This window comes from Anopheles maculipalpis, chromosome 2RL (genome assembly GCF_943734695.1).
Source record: "Anopheles maculipalpis chromosome 2RL, idAnoMacuDA_375_x, whole genome shotgun sequence".
In the NCBI taxonomy this organism is placed as follows: domain Eukaryota; kingdom Metazoa; phylum Arthropoda; class Insecta; order Diptera; family Culicidae; genus Anopheles; species Anopheles maculipalpis.
The window spans coordinates 17,828,085-17,853,475 of NC_064871.1; the positions used below are offsets into that span (position 1 = coordinate 17,828,085).

The following is a 25,391-nucleotide window of genomic DNA, read 5'->3' on the forward strand; positions in this document are numbered from 1 at the left end:
TTCAATGGTTATGTTCTTTTTTTCCGCCTCCCGATTGCAGTTTGTTTGCAGCACACATCACACACCACACGAAGGTCAGGATCGCTCGCGCGACGGATTGCGAATGCATACCACAAATGCGCAACGAATGCGATCGACCGGTGCCACACGCATGGACGACGTCATACCGCGGCCCGCATCGATTGGCCGGATGGGCAAACAAAGTCATAATAAAATCTATCCGCTGTCAATAGTGACATAGGCCAAAATATTTGTTCCATTCGCGCGATTCGAGGCTCCCCCGGGCAAATAAATAACTAAAATAAACAATCACGATAAACCACCAAACCGGCAGCAGTAGCAGCAGAGGTAGGAAATAGCAAAGAACGGAATGCAAAGGAAAATACATATTTTTTGTCATTTCCCACTCAACATCGAATACAGTTGCGGTGCAACACAATGACGGTGGAGGAGTTGAGAGTTGCATTGCACCAATTGATAACTGATTTGTGTGTTTGTTGATTTGGATGGTAAGGCCAGCGGATGGTATGACCCTTGTGGGGGCGAGAGGAAGCGATCGGGGAATCGGAAAATGGATCAACAGAAAGATTGCGATAAAACGAGCTTCTGAACATCCCATACAGAGCGAACGTGATGCGGAGAAAAAAACGGGGAAAGCTCCAAACAGCTGAACAAATAACGCGTTTTCCTGATGGTTTGTGGTGTATTTTTCTGAAGCTTTTTTTTTTGTTTGTTTGTTGGCCCCACGAGACCATTTCCATCACAATCCTAGCTCTATTCGAAGCAAGTTTCATGCTGATGTCACTCAATTAACTCAAACGCAGCAGCGGTAGCTGCACCACTTGCTACCCATGTTTTGGACTGTTCTGTATCTCTTTCTGCAGAAAAAGAACTCTTTACAATGCTTTATTAGAAGAATGCCCCGAAACGATTGTTTTGCAGTTGTCTGTGAACTTTAGTGGCTTCTTAGAATGAAAAGAAGCATGAAAAAGCTCCACCCGAAATGTTTGATTATCCCTGTCAACCCTCCTCCTTATACAATTCTCGCAAAAAATGCTCGCTAGTGGAAGAAAAGGCTTACGAAAGGCTACTAACAAAGACCTAAAGCCTGTCATTCAGACGGAAATCATCTGACAAAACGGTCTGGAGCACATCCAGGCAACCCGTCTGTTTGCTGTAAATACAACAGATTCGGGTCATTATTGTTTTATTTTTGTATTCCATCCAGAACAATGGAAATGTGGCAGCCAAGATGAAGTCAGAGCTATTTCTTGATTGTCCACTTGTACGAATTTAGAGGTTTGTTTTGAAAGAGATATTTTTTTTTAATAACTAACATGATATTTTTCCATCAATGAGCCTCGAATTATGATCCTATCTTGTCAGGGTTTCTTGCCCATTTAATATAAAAAATGTAAAGTCCTTTCAATGCAATAATATTTACCTACAGTATTACCATGTAAAGTCCTTAAAATCTCCTTTAAAAATCTCACATGGTGTTGGATAATTTTATTTGAGCTCTGCAGAACCTTTGAAAGATATTAAACGATGCTTTGAAGTACATTCACGAATCATAGATCAATTACCCGACGATGCATGCGCAAGTTTAATAAACGCGTTGTCACCAACATCGTGCTAAAGAGTGGCTGTAAAGTGAAGAAAACCGTAACTGATTGTGATGAACATCACGGAACGGAACGGATCGTCGATATTACACTATGCCTTGCAACGCGTTTTTAACCACGCAAAGGCCAACGACCAACGGGACGACAATCACGCCATCGATGCATCCTTGCGAGAGTAGTTTTCCACTGAAGAGAGCTGTGAGAAAAGGATCGGATATGGGGGGCCTTTAACCTAATAGCAATAATAGTAATAATCATCGACATCAGCACGACTGCGAGAGCTAGGCAACGGCTCAAAGCTCTGCGCGCACACTATGTACGATGGAAAATTGCATCCACTTTCACCACGCAAGCACGTTCGTCGGATTCACATTGTTCGCCCTTTCGGCCCTAACCGTGCCCATATGTGACAGGCAGTGAAATTCAATCAAATAGTCGTTGGGAAGCAATCAGAATGAATGTCCATACGGGACGTGTAATTGGATTCTTGCAATGTAAGAGGTGCATTTCTAGCCAATTGAAGCATAATTGAAATGCTCTAAGAAGGAGAAAAGCGTTCACCGAGCCCGCACTGGAACAAAATCGAATGCAGTATATTGAGAGTTATCGTTTTTGCGCACCGAACTTTGTCTATGTAGACCAGATTTCATGTGTGTAAGCGTGTCTGCAACAAGAGCTAAAGATATGTCGAAGTTTTTTTTGCTAATTTCTCCCATTTCACGTCATATAAGAAACGAAACAAGACGTAGGACAAAATGTCAAAATTCTGCGAGCCCTACACGCCGATCAGTACGCACTGGACTCGAGCGCTGACTGCCGAAACGAGAGGATCGATTTTTGCCATAAAATGGATCAGCAGTGAGGATGTGTACTGTGAGAATATTGTGCAAAATTATAAAAAGATATAATTTGAAAACTGTCTCCGTAATTTGTTCTAGAAACATCGAAAAATATTAAAATTTCATTAATGCCTAAAGATATGCAACCCGCACCACATGCAAACATCTTACGCACTCGAAAGTGCTTCTATTGAGGGCGATTACGAAGGTTGAAATAAGAGCGTTTTTCCCATAAGATTTTTTTTGTCATAATGTCCTTCGGCAAAAACTTGATATGATCTTTAATCGAAGTCTTAAATGCTTACTGATCATTCATCGAAAAAAATATCCCTCTCTGTCCTTTCCCATCTTGTGTCCCTAAAAGCGTCATCTTCTCTTACTACCAGCCCAACTAACAGTCTAGCACATGCGATTTAAATTCACTGCAACCACCAAATATCCAACCACCATAAACCAAAATCTTTCCCACATCATATCTCTAGCCCTCTAGCCCTGCGCCAACAACACACACGCACATCCACCGATGATACCGTTGTCAATAAATCTCCATTCTACCGGGTAAAAGCGGTCACGCTGGAAGATTTTTCCAACGAAACAGAATCAAACGAACGGGCTACTAAGCAAGCAGCCTTGCTACGCCGAATTTCGCTTCCGGCGGTAAGCTACGACGGGTCTACCGCGGGCACACCTATCAACACCCGGCCGAAAAAGTTTTCCTCCGTTGGTCCAATATTTACGTGCTCGTGTACACCGTGGCCGTTAGCGGAAAGTGGCAACAAGCAAGCAAAAAACAAACCTCGCGTTCGCGTAGCTCCAGGTTCAACAATCCGGGCGTGATTTTCTGCCATAAAGCATCCAGCAGCCCCTTGGCACATCCCAGAGCGCGTCACCCGATGAAGATAAATTTAATCGCTAATGAAGATGAATAGTGAGATACAATACACGATTACCGTCGATTACGGGCCGTCCGATACACGCCCGAATCATCGACATAATCTGCCAACACGGGCGGGTTACGAAGGTTACGAGGGAAAGAAAACGAACACGTATGCCGTTCCTCTCTGCGAGCACAGGAACAGCAAATTGCAGACGATGCATTTAGTACGACTACCATCTTTGTGTTGCCCTCGCTCGGTAGACTACACCTCATAAACACGTGCACTAAACTGTCATCGCTTCTCCGAGCATCGATCCGTCAACGGCTTGCTAAGATTTATGTATCATTTAGCCACTTTCGGTTTCATTGTGCAGTTGAAGAAGCACGGCAAAACGTGGTGAAGCACGAAACGTGTAACGACTGGTTTAAAAATTTCAGGTTATACATGCTCAGGTTCGTCTACAAAGTACAACGATGGACATTTATCGAGGGAATTTTAGAAATCATATCTTTTCATCCTAAACACACGATCATGGTGACATCAGATCTTCGTGAGTTGCAAACTATCGGTTGCCAGCTGCACCTAGTGATAGATGACTTTCGGGTTGCATTAGCTATGCATTGATGCAAAAGGACCATAAATACTTATGCAATACTGTTGGACATACGTCCGCCATTGTTTGTACCTGTTTGGTAAGTGATTGCATTCGGGATAGTGCAATCTCATGATCATACAACGTTACGCAGTCAGTGTTATCATGCATAGTGTACGCCACGAGACAAGTGTCAAACGATGAAAGACTTACTTAAGACCTACAGACACGAGGTATTGCTGCTTTTCTCTGAAATGTCAACGCATTGACATTAAAGTTAATTGGATTTTACTTCATAATCACCTTATCCGCCACATGCAAGTTGTAGCGGAGGATTTATTGTGCAATTTGATGTACAGTAGGCAGTTATTAAAATTTATTTAATAAACAAACCTAGCGTAGATCATGTATGGGGCGACAATAAAACATCGATTTTGAAAAGCACACTTTCTCGAAACATTTCCACAAGTAGATGAAAACATCATCAAAAGCGTCGAGAGTGGAAGAAATTCGATAAGCTCTGATTACCTGGTTAGAGTTCGGTTTGGAAAACCGATTTCTAATTCGCTAGGCCCTAGTGCTGCCAACACCAAGGTGGCCCGTTGCGTGTAGCAAACCGAAAAGGTGAAAACAGATTCGCACCAAGTCGCTCCACGTTCACTAATGAGCTTCTGAAAATGTACACCAGCGTCTTTACGCAGCAAACTCATCACCCACCAAACACCACGCTGATAGACATCCAGATCCACCATTTTCTGAGATGCGAGAAGAATGGGGCGTGCAAACAACACATCATTAAAATAAACCATTTAATCGATTAGGGATTTAGTCTGGCCAGTTTTCCCCCTTAGGGGACCATAAAACATCCAATGTCCTTCCCAAGCGCCAACGTCAAGCGTCGGCGAAAGCATTGAAAAGGTCGGGCAGGCCCTGTACGATGATTTGATTATCAGACGGTCCGTGGACGGTGGCCTCCACCGAGCCGAGCCGGCAGGTGACATTTTGCCATTATACACGGCACACAGCAACGGGTATGACACCGTGCGCATATCTTGCAGTAACGTACCATTTCTGCATGCAGGAACTAACGACAGCGAATAGAGAAAGAAAAAAAAAGGTTAATTCCATGCTCTTTCGCTGCCACAAGCCACGTGTCTGTGCAACGGTTTTTGTGAATGAAGCGCTTGAAAAGCGGTTGCCGCCTGTAGGGGGAAACTTGAAGGTAGGAAATGGCAAAATGGACAGGAAATGGTTTCTATTTGTCGCTATCGTTTGTACCATCGTTCGGTGCAGCATAAAAGCGAGATTCGTTTGGTTAAATAGAAAAGGGATAAGGGAGTGAGCGTGGGCAAACGGCGTGAAATGTTTTACATGACAAAACAGACCCGGACAGAAGGTGTTGAGAAGGTTTCAAAGCAGGCACTTGCCAACAGCAATATAAGTAGGTCCTTGCTTCAGCTTCAAATGAGTCACCTAGAGCGTGACAGACCTCTTGAAAAGGTGATGGTAGATGATGTTTCTTTTTCTCTTAGTCTATTTAACGTTTTGACATTCTAAAATTAGATCATAAATTTATGGAACCACCGCTGGATTACGAGCGAACCACGGCCATATACCAGCGTAGTAACCTTCACCGGTAAAGTTTTTAAATGCCAAACGTTTTCGATGCGCTCGAAATGGACCGTACCATTTTGTAAATAAAGCCTTTTAATAACACTCACGTGACGCAAAAAAGCAGAGGGCCAAAGGCAGGCGTCACGCTACATAAAGAGCCTCCAATTGCTCATCCTCAAGTTCCTAAAATAGAATAAATAAAAAACATCTTCCACACGCTACGAACCTAATTAAAATGTCCAGCTGGGCTGCTAGCGTCCTTTGTTCGATGTTTTCCAATCGGAACAACACTTATACCTTTCGAAAGAGTGAACTTGATTCCGTTTGCATACTCCGGTTGTCCAAGACAAACTTTGCCCATTCTTGAACCAAACCGTTGGGTCATCTAAATCGGCAAAGAGCCAGTCTCGCACTCTCCCATCGACCACAATGCCCGGCCAAGGGCATCGTCCATCAGCCCTTGCAGTAATTGGGAGTTGGGATTACGGTTTTTTCAGCGCAATTGCTATGCAGAAATCGATCAACTTGTATCAATTGTTGTGTGCTGCGTACGGTTATGAAATCGATTTTATCGCAACGCCTCTGCCGGGCTCCACTTTACATTTGGGCGGGTTTTGCGCGCATGGAGTTTTGTAATAGGGTATTGAGGGTTAGATCTTGCTACAAAGCAAAACTGATGCCCTAAATTCGATGTTTGGCACTCGAGCCCAAGTGGACTCTTCTGGGCGTGCGTGTGGTCGTACTTCGAAGCCCGGCTGTTGCTATCATTTGGAAACAATTTACAAATTTGAAGACACTCGAAAGCTATTCTCAAGAGAAGTCAAGTAAAGCATTAACTTGCAATTAGTTACAGTGTTTCAAGGGTATGAACACACACACACACACCTTTGCAATTTAATTTGTCCCGCTCGTTATGTAAAAAGCTTTGTCACCTACCACTTTTATTCGCATGTGGAATTTAGACAAGGAATTACTACTCCTTCCAGCGGATCACTCCTTATTTTACGTCCTGCTTTCAGCAAACCACCATTCGGCTCATCCCCAGAGCAACGTTGCATTTTGCAACAGCTGCGCTTGCACTCCCGCCAAGCGAAACAACAGTTGGACAATTTTCCCATGTCAATTACGGTTGAAATTTAATTGCACGTCTACTGCACACGCAGAACTGTTACCTTCCGCCTTGGGCCATGGGGGAAGCATGAGCTTGCTCTTGTCGAAATGTCTCGTGTGCTTACATATATTGACGGTGATGCTGCTTTAAGCTACCAAGCTCTCGACTTAGCACAGTACAGATTCCACCCCATCGTGAACGTTCTTCGATAAGAATTTTTTGTACTATTTCATTCCTCAAACTGATCATCTTTTACCCTCTATCTCTACTAAACGCCGGAAGAAGATTATGGTCCTAAAACACCACCGTTTATGGTAAAACTACGTCTCAACTGGTAACAACAGGTAGCTGTAGGGTGAGCACCTTGGTACGATAGCGGCATCCAAATGTTCGCCGCAGGCAATGATGCCGTTTGTTCACATGACGTTACACTAGTTTCTTTCCCACCTGCAGCACGTCATCTTCAGAACCAATGAAGATGATCTCTGACTGGATGACTGACTGGCTGGCTGGCTGCTCGGAGGATTGAGTAAATAATGCCTCTAGCTGTTAGTGCTAGTGTCAATCCGCGCGACTAATTGAAGCGGCAGAACAATTAGTATGAGTAGTTGGCAGGAATAAAGACGTTTTTTGATAAGGACCATAAATGATGTCCATTTGTTTATAGCCTTCTTTTTGCAGTTTTACACAAAACAAAAACTAAACAAGTGCCAAATTCAAATTTAAAATGTTTACTTGTCTTTTAAACTTTACATGTATTGCGGGTTTGCATATATTTAGGCGCATTTCTCTCTCACCCGGAGGAGCGTACAAAAATCGTTTATTGCCGCAAGAATTCATGTCGTTTTCCACCGAATTAAATACAATACACTACCACCTTCTAACCTGTTTCCAAACATTGTCGTTAGTGGTTTGAATTTTCTCCACCAACAATCAACCATGCGACCTCTCTTTAGAGTATTATCCGCATCAGTTATATGTGTGCATGCCCAGCGGCTGCCAACAAACAATACAGTGCACTGTGCCGTTTAAACTCATCCCTTGCCATCCCTTACTCATCGCCGGAAAAGCACGAGTAATTGACTTTCATAACCGTTCACAACTGTGACACGGTTACCCAACAAAAAAAAGAGACAGGAACACGCCCTCTGTACGCCGTCGGTGAAGGATGCACGCTTTAAGCATGTTCTTCTTGCTGCGGGGGGTTTTAGGTACAGAATTTTCTCCAACGATACCCGGCAACCCTTGTTCCCAGAAGGAACGTGCAACGCTTCCTGTTAAACAAGTACCGGCATCGCCAAACCTAGTAGCTGCACCGTCAGTCGAACTCTCGCTGAGAACAGCTCCTCCAACTAATGCTACCGAGCGTACGGTACAGAACGTTTGCCTCACAAATTGAGCGATGGAATGGTTATGGGTTTATGAGTTCCTTCCCAGTAGCGACGCGCGTCCTCCATGTCATCCTCTGTAGCCAGGATCCGGTGCATGGCCCCTTTCCTCAAACATTGCAGTTGCTGTATTTGAATATTCATCCTTCCTTTGCTGGATTGTTGTTAGTTGATGAGGGAATGAAAATTATTCATTCGGTTTGTTTACAGATGAGAAGAAAATTTGGATCCCAGGTCGTATACCTTGAAAATTGATGCGAGCGGGGTGATTGGCGGTGTTGCATACTGTGTGCAAATGCTGCTCATATTATCGGTGGTGGATCGTACAAGAATGTTGCTCCTACTAACTTTCACTGCATGTGTAGCCAGAGAGTTCCTGGAAACTGAGCTATGTTGTAGTTCTCGCACGGTTAAACCAACTTTGAACATTGGCAGTACCAATGAAATGTAGTCTTGTTAGATAGTCACTATTTTCGTTTTCTTTGTAATATTGTGTATTCATTTCTCACCAACATAACCACATGCTCAACAATTAACTGTTCCAGGGAGTTCTTTTTAACAGCTTTTTCAGGATTATCTCGTAAAAAAGAATAGGTTATGTGGAAATTTAATTGTTATATCACATCTATGCAATAATCCACAATAATAAACATTATTTTAACTAATATATGAGCTAAACAAAAGTCATAAAAAATTGTTTTATATAAGTAAACATTTCGTTTGCTGACCACATTTGATTAACGGTCAATTTAAACGAAAAAACGCATACTAAACGCACTCTTCAAAGCAGCCAGTATGCAAGAATTAAAATTAGAAGAAAATGCCTTCGCTCCGGCGTTTATTGCTCCTAAACAATTCTAAAAATGCTAAAAAAAAATCACCCGAAATAGCTCACAAAATCGACAATTTACACAAAAAATGATAATAATTCCATTCGGTAAACCAAAAACATATCGCAAAAATTGATAATCGGTAGCTCTGGCAACACTGCCGTCATCTTTTGCTGAGCGGAAGTAGCAGTGCTGTCACGCACCGTCATCAGTTGTCAGAGAAAACAACTTTACCTCTCTCTTTTCCGGCCTTTATGGTGTTTGTCTGAACACATTTTTGTTGAGGTGCGAAGAATTTTCCTTATTTCTACTGTAATTTTCATATTTTTGTGTACATGGCGTGCTTCTAACTGTGCGTGTTTAATTCGTTTGTCGAAATGGATGCAATGGTTGTTGCTGGGTTGTGGAAAAACTTGTGTAAAATGAAGGGAAAGTTCTATGTAGCCACCTCTTGCCGTGTTGATAGTAGTGGCGTTCCTTGTTAAATTCGTGCCGAACCTACACTACTGGGAGGAGTTCTAATGCCATCCAGGGCTTTTTCTTTTGTGTTTTGTATTTGCTCGGCTATCTTATGAACCAAACCCAATATAAAATACAGTTTGTTTTTTATATTGGGTTTGGACAGGGTGGACAGGTTTTTGTCAGCAACGTAGGAATCGTGTGCATCCATTTTGACGTTTAGCATCTTCCCGGCCCTTTCGATTACTTACTCCATTATCCTATTTTCGACTGGAAATTGTCTAACCAACTATTTTCCTCTCTTTATCCCATTGTAGGCACACGGCAAACAACAAATAACCCGTCAAGATGGTGAAGGGTAATCATATGATTTCTAATGGCCACTTCCACAAGTACTGGCAGCGGCACATTCGCACCTGGTTCAACCAGCCGGCCCGCAAGTACCGCAGAAGGCAGAACCGCATCAAGAAGGCGAAATCGGTCTTCCCGCGCCCAGCCAAGGGTCCGATCCGCCCGATCGTCCACTGCCCGTCGCAGCGCTACAACACCAAGATCCGTTCGGGTCGTGGATTTACGCTTGCCGAACTGAAGGTAAGAGCAATCAACAGTCTCGCGATGCTCAGCTGGCCCCATTTGGTTAGAATTTGGTGTGTAATGTTAATTTAATCGTGCACCGAAGAACCGCTAGGGGCAAGAGAAACCATAACTCGGGGGAGTGCTTGATCGGATGGTATGCTATGGGTGGTGCAACGGCCACCTTGTTGGTATACTATTTAGGCCTAAGGACTCACAGTGTGCATTTAGAACGAATGTGAAACGATATTTGAGCCAATTATTGTTATGCCTCTATTGCCGCCTAGTAGAAATTTTCTTCTCATTCACTGGAAGGGATTTCGGCGGACAACGGAGGCTAGAGTACCTCACAAGCGACGAAAAGTTCGCTTCCAGATGATGAGAGCTTCAAAAGCATCTCTTTCGCGTTTTTGGTTTTCCAAAATATAATTTCCTTTTTGTTTTCTCTCCTCCCTCCCTTTTAGGGTGCCGGTCTGACGAAGAACTTCGCGCAAACCATTGGCATCTCGGTGGATCCCCGCCGTCAGAACAAATCGGTTGAAAGCCGTCAGGCTAATGTGCAGCGTTTGAAGGAGTATCGCAGCAAGCTCATCCTGTTCCCGGTGCACCGCAACAAGAAGCCACGCAAGGGCGAGGCCACACCGGAGGAGTGCAAGTTGGCCAAGCAGCTGAAGCGCACGGTGATGCCAATCCGCAACGCACGCCCGAAGGTGACGCTGGAACCGATCACGGAGGAACAGAAGAAGTTCAGCGCGTTCCAGGCTCTGCACCAGGCCCGTCTTAACGCACGGTTCTTCGGACTGCGTGCCAAGAAGGCGAGAGAAGCGGCAGAAAACGAAAGCAACCAGCCAGGCGGTGGTGACAAGAAGGGCAAGAAGTAAAAACTCCCCTTCCTTCACCCCTATAGCCACTAGCCCGTCGATCTATCCGCATCTCTTCTGTTCTGTGCCGTAAGGCGGAGTGATCACCATTCATCCATCGTGCACGGCACAATGCAGGCGCGCGTGTGTGTTGTGTAAAAGTGTGTGTATCCTTCTTGAGGCGATTGTTACAACTTTTCGGTACGGAAAGGAGAGAAAAAGAAATCAAATAAAAAAACTATTCCCTTACTCGTCGATGAGCGAATTTATTGCCGAGAAAGGAGCAAAACAACAAACACGTTGATGGAATTATTTTTGTGTATACACACTCAAGGAAAGAAACGTGGATAAGGCAACACACTCTTTCTAAGCCCTTTCTACGTAGTAGCCTCTTGTAGCATTTCTATTGATCCATGTCAAGGGTTTACGGCGCCCGCAATTATGCAATTTTTAGACTTCGACCGAACTGGATCAATGTGACGACTGAAAATGCAAATTCCTATGATTTTAAATACACAAAATTAGCTTTACCTTTCACTTTATTGACTGGATAATTTCGTGGAATAACGAAAACATGCATTACATTCCCAAGCCCCCAATGCCGCTACTTCCACTGTACACGTGCGCGCACTTTCGTTTGAATAAAAACGGAAACTGAATATTGCAGAACACCACACCCCGAAACCGTTGCTAAGGCAACACGGCAAACGATAAAAGATAAAACTAGGTAAACAAATTCTAACCGCCTATTACGATTCCGTTCACTGCCAACACCAATGACACCCGGTATTTGGTGCGCCGGTTGTGGACGCGTTTGTAGAAACATTTTGCTCATGTCAATTTGGGTATGGGAAAACGAAACAAACAAAAAACAGGTGTCTGTAGATGCGAGTCAGCTTCCAAGGTTCTCATGACGGGCTGAACGGAAACGATTACGCACAGCAGCAGTATGCAGTTTATCGCAAATAACCACTCCAGTATGTGCTTTGGTTCTACACAAGAATGTAACGTTGTCCCCATCTTCCTCCTTTCTTCTTCATTCTCCGCTTTTTTTACAACAGTATCAACCCGACGTCTTCCGGCTGCATATACGGACAGCGCCAGTTGTACAGATAGTACTGCAAATTCCCGTCACCGATGCCAAACTTGAGCGGCGTCAAGAACTGCTTGTTGTCCATCAGGTCGAGCGCATTAAACACATCGAAGCCGAGATTTTTTGCCGATATTAGTGCATCGTTCATGAGATCGAGCCAGGGCGTGCGGGTCGAAACGTTGTAGAAGCTGTACGCGGCCTTCACGTACTTGTGCACCGCGTGATGCATCACGGTCGACGGCAGCGTGTAGTAGCTGACCATGTCCGTAATTGTGCCCGGGCGGGCCGGATCCTCCACCACGAAACAATCGATGATACCGTTCTGCGGCAGGAACCAGTGGCGCATCTCCGTCTCGTCAAACGCCGGCGTTAGGTTGAAGCGCTGCAGGTACGATTCCAGCAGCTTGTGTACCGCTTTCAGGTCCGCCTCGTTCAGCTTCCGGAAGCCGGGCGTTTTCGGCTGATCCGGCAGCTTGTACAGCTTGATCGTCCGCTGCATCGTCATGTTGCGGGACAGGTAGGAGAATTTCACCTTAAAATTACCACACAGAGAAAGAGAAGGGAATTAAATGTGATGTCCATCGAATGAAAATGGCACGCTCCGAACAAGGACATACCTCAATAAGTTTCTTCGGGTTCAAGGAACGGTGCCAGTAACGGCAGGAGGACACCGGCTTCGGAAGCACCACACCCGCCGTATACACCGCCTGAAAGATCCCTGTCAGATTCACGCGTCTCGTAATCTCCCGGATCAGTACCGGTGCTAATCGCTTCGAGCGTAGCTTTTTGTGCACACAGAGAAAGTTTATCTCCACCATGCGCTGCTCCTTCCGGTGCACGTTCAGCGTACCGGGGATGGCAGAGATGAACCCGACCAAACGGCCCGATTTTACCACCCGCACGCCACAATGCCAATCACGCTTCCAGCCTGGCGGTTGCAGTGCCCATTGCAGAAACTCCGGTTGATAATCGAACCGGAACATGGCATCATCGTCCTCGACGTAGTTCTCGTTCAGCAGCGTGTACAGTTCCTTCAGCTGTAGCGGATCGTTCAGGTTCATCGTGTCCCAGGTGAATCCATCCGGCAGTGCGTACGGTTCCTGCCGGATCTCACTCAACGGTTTGTCCTCCTCGATCGCTTCGTTCGCCATAATCTTCTCGTCCATCCGTGGAACCGGTTGGGTGGACCAGAACTTGTACGATTTGTGCAGCGCTTCTTCCGGCGTTTTGGCTGGTTTTAGGTTGGACAGTGCACTTATGTTGATGTGCTTTAGCATTTCCCGCATGCTCATCATTACATCTGCCTGGTCCCCTCCGTCCTGGCCAGCATCGGCCTGACCCGGTTGCTCTCCATTGATCTGTTCTGATGTGCTGGATGTCGCCGCCTCGCTCACCGAACCTTGCTCGGTTGGAGCGGCTTTACACTTCTTTTTCTTGTTCTTCGCCTTGGCACTCGCTCCTTCGCGACCGGGTACCCGTTCCTCCGTCGCACCATCACCTCCACCATCCCCGGCCAGGTCACCATTCGTTACAGGCACTGCTGATTTGCTTTCCTCCTGCTGCTGCTGCTGCTGCTGCTGCTTGGCCGACCCTTTTTGGTGTTTCTTTTTGCTGTTTTTGCTTACCGTCAACTCGCCACTTTCGGTCGAAGCAGCTGGTGCCGTTTCCGCAACCGGAGCTTTAACATTTTCTTCACTCATCGCTTAGGCCTGATATTCGGTTCTTCTTCTGATCCGGTTGATTTTCTATTACGTTAATGAACGTTTTTTAGCACACTCTGCCCCACAATCTGCTTGCCGTTGTGTCACTCACACACAAACTCCACTCTCGCTTTCTCGTCCAACCTTCTGCTTAGCTTTCGCGCCTGTCCTCCCTATCAGTGGGGTTCGCGTTTCGGGGGGCTCTTTTTGCTATCACGCGATCGATATCCGTGCGAACGAATTCGAACAACCTCACTCCGGGGAGGATGAACGATGATGACACAAGCCCTCGTTCGCGACACACGCACACACAATCTGCCCAAGCAGACCTCCAAACGATGGGAGGGGGGAGTAGTACAACCTTTTCCACTTGAGGACAACACGCACTTGAACACTTGCACTTGCCGGGCTGGGGTTTGTAGTTCTTTCGAGGGAGAAAATCGTTCTATTCTGGCCACTTGAAAGCAAGAAGAATCCGAGAATGGTACGGCCGGGAGCGCTTGTGCAAAAAATAGGTACGAAATAGTGTGCGTGAGTGAGGTTTGTGTCGTTTTTCGATTTTTCCAACAAAAACACAAGCGCGTTGTCAGGCGGAATGACACATGCAAAGGGGGTCCTAAAATCGGTGAAATGTTAGTCGATTTATTATTTTATAAATATCACATTTAAATCACTTTTATTAAGCTAGCATATACATTCAAAATCTATCTTCTTGTTTAACTATTTTTTCTGTTTTTAGATTTGTCTTCCACGCGACTGAAACAGGGATGTTTTGTTTAAATCGTTTACATTCCTTCTGTCACATCGAACTGTCAACAAAAAAGCATCGAGCGAAAAATGAGAAAAAAGCAATAGAAACAAACATACTACCCCCATTGCCACAGCAGTAATAAATTACTTTTGCTCGTACTGAATTATTGACAAAATTGGTGCAAATATGAAATCAAGAAGCCGTTCCCGCAGTCGAACTAAACGCGATAGGAAAAGAACCAATCGTGCAACCAGTTCCCGTTCTAGCTCATCTAGCAGTGATAACAGCGCTAGTAGTGGATCCAGTAATAGCCGCAGTAGCAGAAGTAGCAGCAGCAGTACCGTCAGAAACCACAATGCAAAAGACAAACACAGGCGAAGTGTTGAACCGAGAAAGACAGATAAGCTGTCTGAAAGAAGACGATCACGGTCACCAAAACATAAGGAAAATGCTTCAAAAGACCGTCGAGATGATATGCCGTCATCGTCGAGGAATCGTCATACAGACAACCGTAGGCGCCAATCGAGAAGTCCGGAACGGAAACGAGTAGAGTCACGTTATCGGGACGATGAGCGTCACAATCGACGATCCCATAGTCCCCGTGAGGAGCGAAACGATGATAGGCGACAGAAGGATAGGAATCGGCACGACGAAGATTCACGCCACACTCAACGGCACAGAACTCGCAGTCCACGCGAACGAAGGGATCGATCCGTTGAACGCTCTCGGCGCTCTCGAGACGATCGTAGCACAAGGCGCAATGAAACGGACCGAAGAAATGGACACGAACAGGCAAAAAACTGCCGCAATCGGTCACGAAGTCCACGCAACCGTAGAGGTTCCTCCCGAAACGATCGTAAAGAACGGTCCGACGAAGACGAGCAAGATCAGCGTAACGAGTATGGCGCACGGGGACAACAGAAACGCTGGATGCATGATATGTACGAAACGCACGATTCACAGCGTAACGTGGATCGTAGCTTCCGCCGTCCGAATCGTGACCCGATGGATGATGATTTTATGCAATCCCGCCGTTTGCAGCGTGAAATAATTGGCACCGAGGGAGCACCGGATGCGTGGGGCGATTCCCCATCGGAGGGCAACAGTTCCGACGAGGAGCTGGAACAGTCCAAGGGTACTTCGAAGCACAAAAAAAGCACCAAGGTGAAGAAAAAGTCGTCGAAACATAAATCGAAGAAGGATAAGAAAAAGAAAAAATCTTCCAAAAAGTCTAAAAAGTCTAAAAGCTCGAAGAAAAAGAAACAAAAAGCTAAAAAGATAGAATCGTCGGCCTCGTCGTCTGTATCATCGTCTTCGGAATCCGGCTCGGAAACGGACGGTGAGGAAGAGGTTTGGGTGGAAAAATCGGAAGCAAGCGCAACAGCGAAAGGTTCGGGTTCGATAACGCAAACCGCCAGCTCGCAGGTCCGCTCGCTCGAGGAGGACGGAGACAATGTGGTGGGACCGGTGAAAACGAGCGGTAACTTGAGCCAGAAAGATTTCGGCCGCGCTTTGCTGCCGGGTGAAGGTGCTGCCATGGCTGCATACGTCACGGAAGGCAAGCGTATTCCGCGGCGTGGTGAGATTGGGCTTACGTCCGACGAAATTGCCAACTTCGAGCAGGTTGGGTACGTGATGAGCGGTAGCCGGCACCGGCGTATGGAAGCCGTCCGTATACGTAAAGAAAATCAGATTTACTCGGCGGACGAGAAGCGTGCGTTGGCCATGTTTAGCAAGGAGGAGCGACAGAAGCGCGAAAACAAAATCCTGACCCAGTTCAAGGAGATGATCACCGCCAAGTTATCGGAAAACAAAAAGTAAGTCCCGCTAGAAGAACTTGCCATTTGCGGCTGATTGCACACAATGGAATTGAACAAATAAATTTACCACAATAGAACGGTATTTCAAAAAAGAAAATAAACACCCCGGTTTTTCGCTTTTAATCCTGCTCGGTTCAATTTATTTTGTAAAAAGTTTCCTAATCGAGTTTATGCGTCAATTTGCGCCACGATCTATTTTAAAGAGGTTGAAACGTGATCACGTGTCGTTCCGATTGCTACGATTTAATATACGCGCCAGGGGCGCACCCTGGACAGCTACATTTATTCCTTGAACGAACAACGATTCGAATTAGCTTTAGTGTTAGGTTTTTTTTTTACATATCAAACAACAGTTGAGTAATAGTTTCTACAAATTACGGTACATTAAATAGTATCATACAATATGTAGGAACGGGACGTACGTGTTCCAAGCACCATCGTACCGTTAGCTAACTACTAAACCCATCACTAAAAGCGTTATATTGCTCTTACTGTGAAAAGAATCGATAAACAGCTGCTGTTGCTAAAGGATACAAAAACATACATCAACCCAAGAGGCTTTCACTTGTGAGAGAAAAAAAACGATTTCTGTACTCGATTTTCTGTAACCGAGATGAAAAATAATCACATTCGTTTGGTTTCTTGTTTCTGGGCTGTTGTTTTCGTCTTTTCCTATCGATCCTACAGGAGAATCGAATAGGTAAAATGTTTTATCTTCCGCCGGTCGAAAAAAAACCGTTTAGTTCGCCTTGATGTAGTTGCTGTCGAAGATTTCCAGCTCGTTCATGATGTAGTTCGCTTTGTTTTTCAGCAGCTTGATCTGCTTCTGGTTTGTCTCGATTACACCGAGTGAACTTTCGATCTGTTTCAGCTCATCGTTCATCTCCGTGCTGGCGGTATCGACAACCCGGCACAATCGGGCGAACGTGCTGGACAGTTCCCTGGTGGAAGAAGAAAGGAGTTTGAGGCGGGTTAGGTTCTTTCATTTTCCAAGAATCGATTGTAGTGTTGAGAATTTCATTCCTAAAGCCTATTAGGTTCGTTCCGTTCCTTACAGAAAATAAGCTCGGTCCGTGTCCTTCCGAAAAAAATTTAAACTTCCCATCACTAGTACATTGCTACTTACTGTTGCACTTGGTGGCTACAGTTGGCCGAAGTCAAATCGACAATCAGCTTCAGCTTGCGGGTCGCATGCTCCACGTACTGGTTTTTAAAGTTGCGTTCCTTTGCCGTGTTGGTCCAAGACAATCGTTCGTACAGATAAACGCTGCCATATATTACACCAGCACCGACTATGACGCGCCATCCGATAGTTTTTAGCATCTTTTGGAAGGGGAAAATGGGTCAATCATTACATTTTATCGAAAAAACGAGATCCTCGCTACAGGAAGGAAACAAAATTAGGAAATAACGTACCAAACCGGCCACCACCAGACCGAGTGTACCCTGCGATCCTATCGAGGCAATGGCCACCTTCGAAATCACCGACAGTTGCTCGTTCGTTATTAGCTCGTTTTCCGGCATAAGACACATCGGTGAGGTTGGTGAAAGAACCTGCGACATCTGAAGGAAAAAAACATATCGAAGTATGAGCACTGCTTCTCCCTTCTTTTGTCCCCCACCCTTACTCACATTCATATTGCTGTTCTGCCGATTGTGGGTGATCGCTTTCCGATTGCTAGCTCGCAGCTTCCCATTGAACCGTGCAATCAGTGCCCGGATGCCCCACGAGAACCGAAACTCCAAATCCTCCTGGAAATCGGCGCACAGATTCTGACAGTTGAGCGTGTATAGCATCTCGAACGGTTGCGTGCGAACCACCACCTGATGCTGCTGGGCGGCCATCTTTTCCGAGGGTAGCAGTGCCGTCATGCGGCTCGTCATTTCTCGCTGAGCCGTTTCAACGTTCATCGCTAGCGCCGTGCTAAGCCGTGCCCGCAGGTTCGATCCCAATCCATTCTCCACGTGCGCGTTGATCTCTTTCTTGTACACGTTCAGCACGAGCGGATCGGTGTGGAACGGTAAATTAAACTCATCCACCAGCACGTTCAACCGCCAGATTTCTTCATTCAATGCCTTCGCCACCTTTTGCTCCACCTCCTCCACCATCGTGTGTATTTTCAGCTTCATCTCGCGCGTCACCTGCATCAGGGACGTTTCGGTGCTTGCGATACGGTCCGTTAGGCGTTTCTTCTGTTCGAGCTTCTGGTTGCGCAGTACGTTCGCCCGCTCGTAGATACTGTCCAACATCATGCGCATGTCGCTAGCAATGTTTTTGCCCCGCGAACTGTGCTGCTCGAACTTGGTACGTACGGCACTCTTGGAAATGCATTCCTCAAACTTGCGCTCAAAGTCCTGAAACTCGAAATAGCGATTCTGGAACCCGTCCGCCAGGGCACCAGCTATTGCTGGAAGACCTTCCTGTTCCTTCAACCGTGCCTGCAGCGTTTCACGGGCCGAGACGAAAAATACACGCTCTTCCGCTTCCTTTGGTGTGGCCACCTTCAGTTCCTTAACTAGGAAATCTATGCAACGCTCCTGGTGTTGAGCTTTGACCTGTCGAGGGAAACGAGAGGTGATTTTTTGTTATCAAACGGTACAGTTTTTCGTAAAAATGCAACAACGTGCAAGGTGGGACAGGAAGGAAAATTAACTATTTTACACACAAATGAGACACACGGACAGAAAAGAATGAAAAGCGTGCAACGTTAAGCGCATTTCATTACCTTTTCCAGATCCATCTTAAAGGTGTTTTGGGTTAGAAATAATGAGTAGTGAAAAAATAATCGATCATATTGGAGAAAATAGTATTTAAAACCAGTTTTATACCCACCGATTCCTGAAATTCCGGTTCCGAAGCGGAAGCATCCCACCGATTGTTCAGCACAAAGATGTTTGGTTTCGATAGCCGGGTGGATACTTCGTGAAAGAATGACTTTTCCTGTAAGAATTAGGTATCGTTTAGTGTTGAGCGAATCTGATTCAGATTCATGAATGAATTGGTAATGAAATAACTTCTCAACTTGAAAATAATCTTACCGCTAGTGTCATTGTAGATTCAGCATTTAGTACCAGGACGAACACGTCCGCATTCAAGCAATGGTTATCGATCCAATCGTCCAGATTCGGCGAAACGTCCACCCCGGGTGAATCAACAAACACAACATCATCTCGCAGCAGGCTGCACCGTTCGCGTGGCCAATATATTCGTACCAGCGAGCTTTCGCACAGCTTCTCCTGACAGAGTGCGTTTGCCAATTGTTTTACTGACTGTAAAGCAAAGAAAATCATCCTTAATTCAGTCTGATCGATAAGTAAATCAAATTCAACACCTTACCGTAACGTTCAGCTTTTCATCACTTCCCTCCTTCACTAGGTACGCCTCGTGTCCATCGATTCCTTCCACCTGGCAGAAGCAATTGGTCGTATGTCCGATACCACTCGGCAGTATTTTATCGCGCAACATTGCATTTATGACCGAGCTTTTACCATTCGATGTACGGCCGAAAAATGCTACCTTCATGTTATCGCGGGCCAACACCTCCCGAATGCCACGCACCTTCAGCACATAGCTTTTGAACTGTTCCGCTTCCGCTTTGTCCACAATTTCTGATGCTGCCGGTAGTTCTAAAAATGGTTCCGATAAAATAGGAATTTGATGCATTTTATTCGGTGCCAGAAAAAAACGGATTGTTGGAAACCTTACCTCCGATGAACCCAGTCGTTTCGACGACATAGTCATTGATCTCAACGAAAATATCATTTATCTTCTTTTTGGCCCGCACGAAGATCTGTAACGGTGACACGTCCGTCGCATTGTTGTGCAGCGTCCGGGCGTTCGGATCGATGAGGGCGGCCGTTTCGTACATGGATGCGTTGCCGTTTCCGGTCACCATCGACAGTGTGCGGTTCAGGTAGGTTGCCATGTGGCCGTAATTCACGAAACGAGAGGAAGAGCGATCACGACACTTGACAATTCTTTACGGATTTTTTGTATTTTTGCTTTTGCTTTTGAACAATCGATTAATCGTTCTCTGTGATTCGAACGAGGACACTTCCCAACGAGTCACGCTCGGTTGTAGCGCTAGGAATATGAGGGAAAAGAAAGCGACAGACACGTTCGAAAGATTCAATCCTTCCAACACCGCGCTGGTAAACGATTCACACACTACACTTCCAGTCTGGCCTCGAATGAATGAATTGGTGGATAAAATCCGCTATCCCAAACAAACACGTGTTTTGTTCCAGGAGTTCCACAATTACAAAACTAAAACTGTTTTACAGGACAACGTCTACGAAATAAGAAGCGATATGAGCGGGAACACTAGACGGTAGTGTGCGTCCAACTTGATCTACACGGAAATCTCACTCTTCCCCGAACCGGTGGTGGTGCTAAGCAATAAACTGAAAATAAAAAGAAACCATAAACAGAAAACGAAGGTAGATCTGTACTAGGAAATTTAAAGCGCAGGGTAAAGCAAAGCAATATGAATCAAGTGCATACCCTCCACGGGATCGGACAAACCGTAGGAAGGTTTAAAACGAAAAAAGTGTAATCAGCGGAAATGGCAAAGGAAAGGAAATACCAGCAGGAGAAAAGAACCAAAAACACACACAAAACGGTGAAGGTGAAAGATTCACAAACGACGTAGGCAATCTATGTAGCAACTGCAGTAGGCGACGGAAAAAAAATCTTTTTCGGGAACGATACATCGTAATTGCGCTCCCAAAGGCCACCCACCAAAGTGTGGGTTGGATAATAAGCGGAGCCTAGGAGCGTGAAGAATGGAACAACACAAGCAGGTAAAATAAAACGAAAACCACCGTTTGTTGTTTTTTTGTTTGTGGTTCGTTCCACTCGGGAAGGAGCTGATAAAACAACGTTCGATGAATGAGATGAGCGGGGCACACATGAAGGTAGTAGTGGAAGTTATGTGTGACCGTTTTCGTTCACTAATCCGAATAGCATACACCCAGCACCCCGTGCGCTACCAACCTGCTTTGATTCGGTCATGCTCTATCTCGCGCCAGGAGCTTGCTGCCCTAAAGTATCCTTCGATTGGCGATGATATTACACACGACGATGTCGTCCTGCACGATCCGTTTTACTCCGTGCGCTAGAGCATGCTAGAAAACGCACACGGCGCACTTTTCGCTACCGCACGGTGATGATTTTGGACCAAGCTGCTCACTGGTTCTGGCTGGCTCTGCCAACTAAAACCACTACACGATCACAGGTTTTTTCTCACTCGATTCAACCGAACGGAAAACACAAATCGCTGGAAATTGTTTGTTCTGATTACTGCGTTTGTGAAATCGTGATGTAACTTTCTTTCTACTGTGTGTTCAGTGCTAAAGACGATGACAAAACGTCGATGAGAAACACGAACACCGTTTCCAGTGCGTTTTTCTGCTGTCAGTTGGCTTGCACGCACACTAGCAAAAAGTCTGAACTGTCAGACGCTTTGACGCATGCATGTTTTGTTTACGTTTTCACAGGAACCGTGTGGTTCGGCAGTGATATGAATGTGGGTCGATCCTTTCGCACGAAGGGGTGACGAGTTCTTTACAACAAACAAAATCGGCTGAAAAAGAGTACAGAGTGGTAGCAAAAGTGTTCATTGAAGCCGCATAAGAAAAGTAAAAGGCGTAATGATGAGTGAATTAGCTTTAGAATCATCGGCATGGGATGATTTAGCCAATATCCCTGCGGATCCACCTAGGATGAGGCCCCTGTGCACGAAATGCTGGTAAGTTCGTACTATCATTAGAAAAACCGTGGAAATTATGTTCTTTGCAACCATTTAGATCCTCTAAATGTAATTTATCTTAATTGAAAATTAAATGCATTCTCTTGCTCATCTTAGTTTAGTTCAATTTTCCACTAGATCATGCGAAACGTCTTCGAGGATTATTCTGAAAAAAGATTTTGAACCACTTCAGAAATAGTCACTGAAGCTGCATGAAGGAGGATGAGGGAGGTCAAATTCATGCCTTTCCAGGATGCTGATCCAAGTGTTTTCAGCCTCAAGCGAATGACTTACAACAAGTATCCATAAAGAAATCGCCGATTGAAGATATACTTAATATGTGGCATTGGTTACCCCTAAAAACTTGAGGGTCACTTGAAAAACGCTATCGTGTTCGCCCCCTGTAACACTCGGTGAACGATGCAGGCTTTTGGAGGGAGAGGAATGTGATGTCCATCAACTCCTCCTACGGTTAGAACAATTGTTAGTGCATAGGGCCAAGATCTGGCTCGATCAACTGCTGATCAGTTGAAGTTTTCTGCCATATCAACCTTTCTGCAGACAAAATCTGTGGCTTAGAAGTAACACAAAATTTTTTTTTGTTTAAATGTTGGAAAACAAAATTATAACTGAATTTGTCACACTCTCACTTTTCTCTATTCCAGCCGTCCCGTACAAGTATGCTGGTGTTCAGCGCTTCCCGCCCAACCACTTAGTCCCGGTGGTCGCATAGTACTCCTACAACATCCTGCCGAAGAAAAACGATCCCTACGGACTGCTCCCATGCTATCCGTCGGACTCGCACCTGGAAAGTGTCTCATTTACAAGGGGAAAAGATTCCCCCGTCACGATCAGGAACTGGAAGCGATTTTGGCAGACAACCGTTCCCTATTGCTCTATCCGAGTGCCAGTTCTGTTCCGATCGAACAGATCGATCCTACCGAGGGTCCGTACAATTTGATACTAATCGATGGCACTTGGCCACAGGCGAAAGCTATCTATCATAGCTCATCGGCACTGCATGGGATGCGACAGGTGAAGCTCGTCACGTCCGGCACCAGCAGCTACATCATACGGACCCAGCCTACGGAAGGTTGTCTCAGCACGTTGGAAACAGCCATTGAAGCACTTAGCGTACTCGAACGGGATGATCGCTATCGGGAACAGTTACTGCAGCCACTGCACATGCTGTGTCAATTTCAGCTCGCAAACGGAGCAGTTACGCACCAGTCGAAAGAGTTTCTCATACGCCACAATCAGTACCCGAAGCTGATCGGGCGACGGTTGAATCGGTTGCTAAAGCAGGCGGACAACTTTAAAGACGATACGACGGATCCTACGGAAAGCCAATCATCGTAGCACAAACGAAACACGGTCGTTTACTTTTTTGTAATTTTATTATACCACTTTATATTGTACTGATTTCGTAACATAAAATAGAGCATAGCTTTATTATGTGTATATATACATTCACACAGCAGAACTATTGATGACAACGCATCCATCCACCCTTCGATCTTTCCTCTGCCTAATCTATCTGGCCTGTCTGTCTGGCCTATCTAGCTGTTACGCTCTTTAAACATTACACGTGGCCATTTAGACGATACTGCACGATACCTGTTTTAAAGATCGAATTCAGTTTTAACAATTTGTGTCCTTTCGAATAAAATAGTTTCCAATCTTAAGCTACTAAAACGAACCAACAAAGCATACAAATGTGCAGTGCCAGATGCTCTAGTTAAAAGCAACAATCGGTTCTCGTGTGCAATAGTGGCCTGCCTTAATCTTCCCCGAGATGTGAGATTCCAAATGAGTAATTTTAATTGAGATTGGTGAATCGTTAGAGACATCACGCTTAGGTCATACTGAAATTTACTGCGACAGTATCTGCCGTACACTGCAGTCCACCTCGTACTTGAGCTAGCAACGAAACAAAGCCTAACAACATCATTCGTTACAGTTGCTACAGTCCCGAAAGTATTTGCTAACGCACTATGTATTCACAGCATATGTATTCTACGTTGTTTGATTTGCGCTTACCAAGATTCGTTATTCAAATAGATGGTGTAATGTTAAAATAGAATGTATAATACTATGCTTTAAAAGAACGTTAGTATTGGGAACAGATCGCGCGCGCGCGGTCTTAGAACTATATGTACAACTGGGGTACTTTGAATCGCCCTGTGGTTAGAGCAATTGAAAAAAAGCTACAAAAGCACACTCACTGTCACTCTTTTTTTTTTTTTTGGGGTTTTGCTGGTAACTAACAAGAAGGTACTTATCATCAACAATTGTATTAAAAAACTAAGCAAAACTATAACGAACACAACACCACACTAGCAAGAAGAGATCGCACCGATCCCTACTCAAAAGAGGGTGAGATTCAAACCATTTACCATGTCCTGTCCTGCCTGTACTAACATCTACTACTAAATTAGACCATCTGGTTGTCGGTTTATATCCTTGTCCGGCCTGATTTTACGTACAAACATACCACTATGCCACACAACATCCTCTACACTAATGGTGTCCTCTTCTTGGTGCTCTTTCATAAAGAACCGCATCGTTCCGTATCCGTATCCTAGGCATTGAAGGGACAGCAGTACTACTCCTACATATTGACCAATAGCCACCGCGCTTAGTCGCAGTTTATAGGGCTTGTTTTAAATATTTGCATTCAAAGTGTTGCGCATTCGCGTCTACGGTATTAGAGTAAATATGGCGTGTGTGTGTGTGTGTGTGTGTGTATACCAAAGTTTTTCTTTAGCGGTTTTTCAGCAGCTCTATAGCTACTGCCTAGCGATCTCTTTATCTTTGGATTATTATTTGGGATTCGTATGGTTTCCAACCGTTTTGTTGTACAAGCCTACGGAGAAGCACACATCATTTTGCGACGCTAGGAACTGCATCAGCCTGGTGGAGAGGGTGCTTCGGGCGCTCTATCGCCCTTTCCTGCTGTGCAAGCATTAGCTCATTGTCATTCTTATAATTACCTACCGAATCTGTGTCGGAAATTGTTTCAAAAGCGTGTCAAATGCGGTTCCATTCCAAAAGTTCCTCCAAATACATTCAACCTCTTCTTCTGCTCTAGCTGCTCCGGTGCTGTACGTAGCGGTCAGAATAGATATCCGTGCATCTTGAAGGATCTCTGTCTAGTGTTTGTGTATATATGTATATATAGAACTCTCTTTTTGCCAAAAGTTTTTTTTTTCTAAGCTCCTTTCTAATGGTGAGAACTGATCATGGAGAGGAATATGCTTTTTTTTGGTTTGTTTCTGGGTTTATGTGCAGGAAACGGGCTGATTTATCAGCGCCTTCATCATCATTGTGCTTGCTGTTCGAAGTTTAAAGCATTGCCCTACAAGCTAGACCATCGAAAGCCGGGAGCTATTAAATACTCCTCAGAGTCGTCAGGATTATGCGATCAAAACAGCAATCCGCGGTTCAGATGTGCTCGGAGCGGTTGCTTCTTAATTTGACATGATCTTGGATTTGCGAAAAGTGTGCT

At 45.2% G+C, this 25,391-nt stretch overlaps 7 protein-coding genes across 11 annotated transcripts in view; 3 read left to right on the forward strand and 4 right to left on the reverse strand.

Annotated features, from left to right (window-relative positions):
- Window positions 1-25,391, reverse strand: part of LOC126556984 (tropomyosin-2) — a 168,982-nt gene that overhangs the window by 82,592 nt on the left and 60,999 nt on the right. The window lies entirely within an intron of this gene.
- LOC126558725 (tropomyosin-1) overlaps window positions 4,918-25,391 on the reverse strand; it is a 34,748-nt gene continuing 14,274 nt past the window's right edge. The window contains exon 6 of the mRNA XM_050214783.1: window positions 4,918-4,930. The gene's annotated coding sequence lies outside the window, so the exon portion shown is untranslated. The remainder of the gene's footprint in view (window positions 4,931-25,391) is intronic.
- Window positions 9,049-10,792, forward strand: LOC126559016 (60S ribosomal protein L13). The gene is made up of 3 exons (XM_050215112.1): window positions 9,049-9,162; window positions 9,654-9,927; window positions 10,374-10,792. The coding sequence occupies exons 2-3, from the start codon at window positions 9,685-9,687 to the stop codon at window positions 10,788-10,790; spliced, it is 660 nt and encodes a 219-aa protein (XP_050071069.1). The 5' UTR covers window positions 9,049-9,162; window positions 9,654-9,684; the 3' UTR covers window positions 10,791-10,792.
- LOC126564907 (glycylpeptide N-tetradecanoyltransferase) lies at window positions 11,815-13,562 on the reverse strand. Its single transcript, XM_050222035.1, has 2 exons — window positions 12,480-13,562; window positions 11,815-12,394 (listed from the first exon to the last, which is right to left on the reverse strand). The coding sequence occupies exons 1-2, from the start codon at window positions 13,560-13,562 to the stop codon at window positions 11,822-11,824; spliced, it is 1,656 nt and encodes a 551-aa protein (XP_050077992.1). The 3' UTR covers window positions 11,815-11,821.
- Window positions 14,499-16,134, forward strand: LOC126557660 (NKAP family protein CG6066). The gene has a single exon (XM_050213514.1). It carries the CDS (start codon window positions 14,500-14,502, stop codon window positions 16,132-16,134), a length of 1,635 nt encoding a protein of 544 aa, XP_050069471.1. The 5' UTR covers window position 14,499.
- Window positions 16,873-20,107, reverse strand: LOC126557172 (transmembrane GTPase Marf). The gene is made up of 8 exons (XM_050212854.1): window positions 19,840-20,107; window positions 19,471-19,760; window positions 19,173-19,403; window positions 18,967-19,074; window positions 17,766-18,689; window positions 17,550-17,696; window positions 17,260-17,456; window positions 16,873-17,074 (listed from the first exon to the last, which is right to left on the reverse strand). The coding sequence occupies exons 1-8, from the start codon at window positions 20,057-20,059 to the stop codon at window positions 16,873-16,875; spliced, it is 2,319 nt and encodes a 772-aa protein (XP_050068811.1). The 5' UTR covers window positions 20,060-20,107.
- Window positions 21,787-23,335, forward strand: LOC126558819 (tRNA-uridine aminocarboxypropyltransferase 2). Its single transcript, XM_050214891.1, has 2 exons — window positions 21,787-21,883; window positions 22,549-23,335. The coding sequence occupies exons 1-2, from the start codon at window positions 21,789-21,791 to the stop codon at window positions 23,240-23,242; spliced, it is 789 nt and encodes a 262-aa protein (XP_050070848.1). The 5' UTR covers window positions 21,787-21,788; the 3' UTR covers window positions 23,243-23,335.